Below are 9,288 nucleotides of genomic sequence, written 5' to 3'. Positions count from 1 at the left end.
ATTTTCGTATTAGTTTGATGAATGGGAAACAGTTTTGAATGGGTTTTATTAATTGAGCCTTAGTTGGATGGGTTTCAACTCCAGAATGTAAAACCTCCAGAATAGAGACACTTTGAACTGATATATTAGTTTCAACTTATTTGGATATTAGATATGGGTTTCTGATCCAAAGTTTTCTTTTTGAAGATAAAAAGGTGTTTCAAAAAAGTTACTTATCACAAGAAAAAGAAAAAAGAAGCTTCCAAAAAGTAACATTTATGCCTTATTGTGTTTGGAGAGAAAGAAATGCTCAAAGCTTCAGAGGTTGTTAATTTTGGTCCTGGACTTTGAAGCTTTTGCTACTGAAGACCTTACATGATTTGATGGCTGCCCTCACATATTTTTCTTTCTCTAATTTATTTGACTTTTTCCCCTGATTTATTTGGTGCATCTTTTGTTTACTTCCCATGTACATTGGTTGTGCCTCTTTTCTGCTTATATATATAGGACAACCGCAAGAGTGTATGAAAGATTGTATTGCAATTATAGAGAAATTTTCTAATGGAACTCAAGGATACATGAAGGATTGTTTGATTTATGATGAACAAATTGAAATATATATTGTTATGAGTTCTGACTTTTGACATTACCTGTTCCATTTACTAATGTTTTAATATTCCTCCTATGCTTTCACTTTTCAGCTTATCGGAAGCTTGCTAGGAGTTATCACCCAGATGTGAACAAGTGAGTCCCTTCCCCTCTTCTTTTTTCTTTGTCCTGTGGCAATGTATGCTCAGGATGGGTTTCTGTTAAAAGTGAATTGCTTATTGGTTTTGTAAGATATGAACTATTTGTACTAGATCATTTTTCATTTGAGAATCTGTTGCACATGTTTGTTATTAGATTGTAGATGTTATTTCGCAATTAAGGTTTCCAAGGGGGTCTCTCTTTATTTTATTTTTCTTGAATTTATATAACCATTGCATGTATAAATGTATTAAAAAAAAACTATGGCATTTTGATATTTGAGTCAGTCTTTTGAGTTTTATATATGATGAGGCCCATGTCAAAGTTACACAACTTGACTGAGGTAGAGTTGATAATTAGGCAAGATTCATTGGTTTAATTAGTTGGTTTTGTCTTCCAAAGATTAGAGGGGAGTTGGCTTTTGGGATTTTTTTTTCATACATTTTAAGTAGGGGAGGAAGATTTCAACCCTGAACATCTCTATTGGAAATATCCAAAGTGGCAATTGACTTAGGGGCCATTGCTGCTTTTGGGATTTGTACAAATGTGATAAAGGCCCGTCCATTTTGAGGCCATCCATTTTGAGGTTGGCCAAACCTCTAAAACTCACAGCTCAAACGAAAATAAGGGCCAAGCCCTGATTTCCCCACGTTATCAAAGAAAGTTCTATATCTGATTTCCCAAAAAAAAAAAAAGTAATTATCTTTGATGGAAAGTACTATCTCTAGTCTTTGCCAACCCAATTAGTTGAAGTCTTTTCTGAGATATGTATTGACTATTAACCTTAAAAAAATATTTGATATTAACTTATGGAAGAGCAGGTTGAATTCTGGTAAATGATCATGCACCCATTAAAATAAGAAAAAACAAAGATTTTTATCATGTTGCAATCTGATTTGACATAAATTATCCAATCAATTATGTCAAGACAGGATTCTGCTATCCTGGAAGTTATGAATGAGGGCTTGATCAAAACAAAAAAATAAATCCCAAGGGATAGCAGAATATTGGGGACTATGCCTCGTGAAGCGGAGGTTAATAGTCTAATATTTTCTTCCCCCTCTTGGGGCAAAACCTTTTCCAAAAAATAGAAAATAAAAACAAAATAATAATGATAGATTTTTTTTGGGATAGGTAATAGGAATTTTATTGATATAAAAGAACATCATGTTCACGATGATGAATACTCAGAAAATGAAACAAATACATACAAATCAAGAACTAAAGCTAGTGGATTGATTGGAAGAGGGAGAACATTGGCCTTTTAAACAAGGAATGGGTATAAATTTTTTTAAGCTTGTCTTCACAGAAAGTATGTAAGATAGTACAATAAGTTGTAGGAGCATTCGTATTAAAAAATTCTCTAAGAAGGTGTTTATATTAGATTATGATTTTAGGTTCGTGTTTCCAGTTGCATCAACTTTGTTTTATCCTGATCTATTTGGTTAATGTTGCATATTTTTATTTATTTTGTTTGGAACTAACCCAAATCATGCTGCAGAGAACCTGGGGCAGAGCAAAAATTCAAGGATATTAGCAATGCATATGAGGTAAAAGTGAAATCTTATGATTCATGATTGAGCTGTGGCAGTTTCAGAGCCATGATCTGAAGTAGTTACTAAATGGTTTTTCTTGTTTTGCAGGTTCTGTCTGATGATGAGAAACGATCCTTATATGACAGATATGGAGAGGCTGGACTTAAAGCTGGTCCGGGCTTTAATGTAAGCAAATCTTTCATGAATATGGGAAATATCTAAATTTTAAATCACGTCATCTACCTTCTTATGGTTGGATAAACTCTGCTGTTACAGGATTTCAGCAATCCCTTTGATCTGTTTGAGTCGTTATTTGAAGGCATAAATCAGGGGGGAAGACCTTCTAGGAATAGAGCAGTTGATGGTCAGGATGAGTATTACAATCTTGTCTTAAACTTTAAGGAAGCAGTTTTTGGGGTTGAGAAAGAGATTGAGATAAGCCGACTAGAGAGCTGTGGGACTTGCAATGGTTCAGGTGCTAAACCAGGGACCAATCCATCCAAATGTAGCACTTGTGGTGGGCAAGGACAGGTTGTCTCATCAGCGAGGACCCCGTTAGGTGTCTTCCAGCAGGTAATGACCTGCTCTTCTTGTGGTGGGACTGGGGAAATATCCACCCCTTGCAACACGTGTTCTGGGGATGGTCGGGTAAGAAGGACAAAACGGATAAGTCTGAAAGTTCCTGCTGGTGTGGACTCTGGTAGCCGTTTAAGGGTCCGAAATGAAGGAAATGCTGGAAGACGAGGTGGCGCTCCTGGTGACCTCTTCGTAATTATTGAAGTTATGCCAGACCCTGTCCTTAAACGTGATGACACCAACATTTTGTATACCTGCAAGGTTTCCTACATTGACGCGATCTTGGGAACTACAATCAAGGTTCCGACAGTGGATGGTGTGGTTGATTTGAAGATTCCGGCTGGTACCCAACCAAACACGACTCTTGTAATGGCCAAGAAAGGTGTTCCTCTATTGAATAAGAGCAACATGAGGGGCGATCAGTTGGTTCGCGTGCAGATTGAAATCCCAAAGAGATTGAGCTCTGATGAGAGAAAGCTCATTGAAGAACTCGCTGATCTAAGCAAGGGCAAGACTGCAAGCAGTAGGAGATAGTTGTCTGCGGCATCATTTTGCATTTATCTGTTTATTGCTGATCTCATCAGTTATATTCTCCTTTGTGGGTCCAACTTTGTTGAACCTTGATGCATATTAAGGGGAATTCAGCAGTTCTCAGGACTTTGGAAAGGGCGAGAGCACGTGTTTGTAGTTGTAGGTAAATTATATTTTGTGATAATTTTTCCCCCACATAAGTTATCTTAAATGACAGGAGGTAGAAAAAGAGGTGAAAATTGAGGATCCATTACTCTTTCATCATCTGTATTTAAACATAGAACTTATTCTTTGGGATTGAACATAAATTTCAGCTACATTTTGTAGTCTTTTGTGTTTTTATTTCAATTTTTTGAGGACATTTGATGAATCAAAAAGCATCTTCATAATTGTATCACAATTTTGTAATTTTCAAAATGTTTTTAATTAGTTTTCCTAACCAGGAATGGGGATTATGGATTGATTGGTGGTAACTGATGTAATATTTGGGCATCCCAGGGCGAATTAATTGTTAGTGTAGCTGCGTCTTTTACTTATTTTTATGGTGTACAGGCATTCCTTTATGATCATATTCCTTTCAGATACATTTTTTTTCCCCGAAATGGTGCCATATCATGGATGTTTTCTTTGTGGTGGGAAAGGAACTAATTATTAATAGCACAAATAATTGGAGTACATTAATAGGAGATAAAATCAATTGACAGACTAATAGACACAATAATAGTTTGTTAGACGAGATTAATAAAAAATTAAAATCTTTAGAAACTGTGGAAAGATCCCTAACAAACACCAAAGTAGAAAGGAAAAATGATAGTTTTTTGGACCTACTAGAAAGAATGAAAGCTCTAAATGCAGATTTAGAAAAAGAAAGAATTTGAATCTCATCATAGATCACCTTTAGCAAAAATCATGATAGATAATTGGAGTAATAGACAAAAGAATAACTTAGTAAGTACTGACATATCTATAAACATGACAGATATAAAAAATAGTAAAGAAGATAGTTACTCAGTACAAAAGAAGCCAGGAATGATAGAAGTAGAGAAAAAAAGTAGTCTTATAGAAATAATGCAAAAAGAAGATGGCATAGAAAGACAAAAGAGTAATAATAAGAAAGATGACCTAATAATGGAAAGAACAACATGTATAGAAAACAAAGGAAGGAATCTTAATGCTATAGAAATAATACAAAAGAAGAACCTAGACATAATTGATGAAGACTGAGAAAAAAGAATGATAAGAAAAGGCATAGTAAAAGAGATGTTAGAAAAAATTGAAAGACAAAATGATATAAAGATAGAAGTTATACGTAAGAAATTAGATATAGAAAGAGAAAGACAAATGAGTATTCTAGTAGAATTAGTCAACAAAGGATGGACAAGTAATATTCCTAAGAAAAATGATAGTTTAAAGGAAAAAATTGATAAAAGACTAAAATCAATTGAAAAATCCATAATATATATCCAAAATAATAATTTAGCAGAATTAACTGAAAAAAATAGAAATTTTATTATTATTATTAAAGAACTCGTTCACTATATTCTATTATTTCAATATTTTGGGAACTTATTTTTATATAGGGATGGATTTACTCCGGAACAGTGTATTTTATGGTAGAACATTAATCCAACTGACGGTTTATTTTGGAGGGCGGGGGGAGAAATTTTTTGGGAGAATTGAGCAGCAAAAAGCAAAAGAAAAATGATGGGGTGAGAGAGGCTCGAACTCTCGACCTCAGGATCACTCAGAAGCTATGAGACCTACGCGCTAGCCAACTGCGCCACCACCCCATTCATGTTTGTGTTCCTTCCAATTCACTACTTGTTTAGCTGCCGCTCTCATATGTGTGGTTACTTCCAGGCTTATCTCGTGGTGTGGTAGACTTTCTTTGTTTCTCAGCCTCTCAAAAGTATTAAACTCCTTACTCCGGGGTTATTGCCAGGACCAAATAGACAAATTCATGCATTGCACCCATACCGTGCATATATATTAAAATTTTGTTCTCATCAAGAATATTATCAAATTATTAATTGCGCCCTTAGAGCCACCATGATCAATAATTTTACCACTCATACTGGACAGTTCAATGCCATGTGCAATATCCTTTTTCTGTTTTCATTCCGCACAAAGTACCTGAATATTACTAGCAAACATTCCAATAATTATTTACAAGAACAAGTCATTTAAGAATTTACAGAACAGATTTAAAATCTATATATAAAAAAAAACAAAAAAAAAAAAACATGGGCAGATGGAATAGAAGCAACATGACCACAACAGCTAGTGTAATAATTTTACCATTCAAGTTCACCCCCCAAAAAAAAAAATTGGTTTTAGAATTTACTATTTACTTTCCTACATAGAGAGCCTCCTTAATTAACCTCTCAAAATCCTTGTAAGATGATCCTCCTATATCAGTTGCTTCCACTGCTTTTTTCTTCCATTCTAGAGCCTTTTGCTTTGTTTCTTTCCCCTTATCCCCTTCTAGCATTTCCTTAACAAGTGCTTCAATCTCTTCACGTTTTACATCATGGTTGATCTCCATGCCAATCCCCCAAGTGGTGCAAGCATACCGACAATTTGGTTGTTGGTCAGCAAAGAATGGCCAGCAAATAATAGGCACACCAGCACATACACTTTCTAATGTAGAATTCCAACCACAATGTGTTAGGAATACCCCTATAGATGGGTGTGCTAGCACTTGATCTTGGGGGCACCAACTTGTTAGGAATGCCCTATCCTTCGTCTCCTCAAAAAAATTTTCGGCCAAAATTTCTGAATCCCCCATTACCACATCAGGCCTAACTATCCACAAAAATGGGTGCTTGCTATTTGCAAGTCCCCATGCAAATTCATTAAAATGTTGTTCTGTCATTATGGTCACGCTGCCATAATTTACATACACAACTGAGTTGGGTTCCCATTTATCCAGCCATTGGATGCATTTTGGGTCTTCTTTCCATAAGTTTGCACTCATAGACATGAATTGACTCTCAGGCACATGCTGTTCTAGTAAGGAAAGTGGACCTATATTGTAAATTCGAGGGAATATGGCTGCAATTGCTTCTAGGACATCATGTTCAAACTCTTCAAATGTGTTGAAGATGATCGCCGGGGAATTCAAGCAATTTCGTGCTTCTGATCCCATAAAGTCGAACATTGTTTCAGTAATGTCAGTGGTTCTAATGAAGCTAGGGAGGTCCATAAGCCTAATATTTTTCAATCCTGGGATCCAATTGATTGGTGTCTCAAGAGTGCCATCATATTTGAAAGTTTCATCTGTAACACATGAAAGATAAAATTATGTTTTAAAAAAATAATGTGTTTAAGTATTTCAATTTTTACAAATTAAAATCATGTTGATATTACAAAGTTGCATGTCCCATATATAATTTTTTACAACATTAAACATTTTTCATGTGTCTTGTCAATATAATTTTAACTTGTGAATTTTTTTTTTGGGACATAAGATCAAAATTCATCACTCTAGGATTAAAATATAAAGTAATGATCACAAAACAAAATTAGAAAAATATAAGGCTCATTCTCGTGTTTAATGACTAGCAGATGGACCAAGACCATGTGAAATGGATTATTCCTTAAGAGATTATCCTGATTTATGAGTTACACAACAAAATATGCCCTCCTATCCCTTAAAACCTTAAAAAGTTTTCTTCTTAACAAACAAACTATGATCTTTGGTTTCATTATGATGACAATAGATTTTATCTAAAATTTAGCTAATGCTTCTGATTCGTTTACATTGACGAATAAAAGTAACTTTAACTAGTACACCAATAATAAACAATAGTTAGGTTTTATTATTTTGAAAAATGTTAAAGGTAATATAAATTTTACTATATAAAATTTACAATTTTTTTTTTTTTGATATGTTAATGAATAACTAATTTATAATAGATCGGCTTTCATTTTTTTTTTTGGATAAAGTTTAGTTACAAAATTGGTTGTAGCATGAAACTATAACCTTATTCAATAAAATAAATATTACTACACATTTTGAGAATTTAACTATTGAATTACATATTCTTTATATTTTTAATACAAATATAAAATTTTATATCAATTATATATTATTTATTATATGATTTATAAGGTTATATTTTATGCATAATTTTAAACTATAAAAATTTATCATTTAAAAAATTTATTGATGTGATGCACTCACAACCTTATACTTTTAAAAGGTTATAAAAAAAAATGGTTATGAAATAAGCATAGCAAAGAAGTTGATACTAATATAACGTACTCACTTGAAAACCAAACGTAGCCCAAGTACCTTTGAATGGAATAATTCCTTTTTTGATGAGTTCAGAGAAGTAGAGGAATCCCATGTAGCCACAAGCTGAGGTAGTCCAAAATTGAACCTCTGGGATGCCTAATTCTTCCCCAACTTTAATTGCAAAACTCATTACTCCATCAGAAACTATGCAAGTAACCAAAGGCACTTCAGAGGATGAGTTAAGCTTAAGCACTAGCTCTTTAAAAGGGGCCAAACAATTCTTTCTTGTGGAATCACATAGACCTGGTACATACTGGATTGCATCACTATCTGCATCACTATCAGATGGTGGCAACCCATCTGGTATTGTTTCAAACTGGAAATCAGGTAGCCCCTTTATGTATTCAAGTCCTTTGGACCTGATTAAGCGTCTGTGGTTGAACTCAGTGTTAACAAAGGTTATATGAAAGCCCCTTGAGTGAAGGAGCTTGGCTAGTCTCATCATGGGTGTTACATGGCCTTGTGATGGGTATGGAACACAAACTGCATGGGGTTTTTGGGTTTCTGCAGAACCCATAGAGCCAAGTTTAAGCTATTAGAATTTAGAATCAAATACTGAATTGGGTTTCAGAATTGTGATAGTTTTCCAAGCTTTGTGCCACACTCTCATTTATAGGGAAAATGCTTCAATATTAGCTGTTAGATGGGTACCATAATCTGAAGATCAGGAGATGAGAATATCTTCGGTCAATGTGTAAAATATAAAATTGCCGATGTAGCTGTCACTTTCTCGCTCAGATAGAAAATCTTAAAATGGCCAACCCCACTGTCCCTCGAATGCTCTGTTTTTGGACATCTGGTTATAGTACTTTAGTTCAGATTAATTGAACTACATTGATCTTATCAATCTAAACTTATACTAGTATTAAATAAGTGGAGCTTGTCGGTGATCAAATAATTGTTAGATAGTTTATACCCTGATTGGGCCAATAAAACAATTATTAAGCCACTAGTGTATTAATTAGTTCAAGGATAAAACTCAATAAAACAATTATTAAGCCACTAGTGTATTAATTAGTTCAAGGATAAAACTTAGATATAGTATTTTAGGTGTTGTTTCTTAGATTTTCCTTTTAAAATTCAGACATGTGATTACTTAACTAAAAAATATACTTTCATCCAGTGACAAAAAATTACATGGTAAAATCTTAAGAAGGGAACCTAAGGAATAATATATAAATATTGTATCTAAGTCTTGCCCTTAGTTCAATTATGCTTATTATGCTTGTGGCCTTGGTTGATGTAATCATACACTATTGTGTAAAGTAATAACATTGGAAAAAAAAAAAAAAAACAAGCAATATTGAAAACCAATGGAAAAACTATTCCAAAGGGAAAGACCACTGCAACTGCAAGGACTTAGTTTCCAACCCCAAGAAAAATAGATTTACTATATGGAATTAAAGTTTTACAAAACGATATAACCATATTCGAATTTGTTACCAACAAAGCCCTACAAGTTTGGCTTTGCTCTGTTCTTGTTGGAGTAAGGGACTTTGCATATCATTTGTTGTGGAGATAATATCTTATGGAGATTCGTTAAAAAGTTAATATAACACATAAAGATACACTTAACTCAAAAAACCTAAGCTCAGTAGGTGTGAATTCAACTATATTATA

At 33.9% G+C, this 9,288-nt stretch overlaps 2 protein-coding genes and 1 non-coding gene across 3 annotated transcripts; 1 reads left to right on the top strand and 2 right to left on the bottom strand.

Moving 5' to 3' along the window:
* Window positions 1–616: 616 nt before the first annotated feature.
* LOC115995376 (chaperone protein dnaJ A6, chloroplastic-like) lies at window positions 617–3,797 on the top strand (the record flags this gene model as incomplete). The annotated part of the gene is made up of 4 exons (XM_031119926.1): window positions 617–723; window positions 2,228–2,276; window positions 2,370–2,447; window positions 2,538–3,797. Coding segments are annotated over 4 exons (1,068 nt in total), but the record flags the coding sequence as incomplete, so codon positions are not given.
* Window positions 3,798–5,073: 1,276 nt separating this feature from the next.
* TRNAM-CAU lies at window positions 5,074–5,158 on the bottom strand. Its single transcript is given in 2 exon segments — window positions 5,074–5,109; window positions 5,121–5,158. It is a non-coding gene; the product is annotated as a tRNA-Met (tRNA).
* A 360-nt stretch (window positions 5,159–5,518) lies between these two features.
* LOC115950661 (linamarin synthase 2-like) lies at window positions 5,519–8,242 on the bottom strand. The gene is made up of 2 exons (XM_031067885.1): window positions 7,666–8,242; window positions 5,519–6,647 (listed from the first exon to the last, which is right to left on the bottom strand). The coding sequence occupies exons 1-2, from the start codon at window positions 8,183–8,185 to the stop codon at window positions 5,716–5,718; spliced, it is 1,452 nt and encodes a 483-aa protein (XP_030923745.1). The 5' UTR covers window positions 8,186–8,242; the 3' UTR covers window positions 5,519–5,715.
* Between the last annotated feature and the right edge of the window lie 1,046 nt (window positions 8,243–9,288).

The sequence above is a fragment of the Quercus lobata genome, chromosome 6 (assembly GCF_001633185.2).
Source record: "Quercus lobata isolate SW786 chromosome 6, ValleyOak3.0 Primary Assembly, whole genome shotgun sequence".
NCBI lineage: Eukaryota > Viridiplantae > Streptophyta > Magnoliopsida > Fagales > Fagaceae > Quercus > Quercus lobata.
This window is presented reverse-complemented; position numbering and strand designations above follow the sequence as displayed.

Bases quoted from the DNA above. Each gene is read 5' to 3' on its own strand.
- LOC115950661 (XM_031067885.1), bottom strand. From the start codon at position 8,185: ATGGGTTCTGCAGAAACCCAAAAACCCCATGCAGTTTGTGTTCCATAC. The intron at 6,648-7,665 runs GTACTTGGGCTA...CATGTGTTACAG, and splicing joins AGGAATTATTCCATTCAAAG to ATGAAACTTTCAAATATGAT.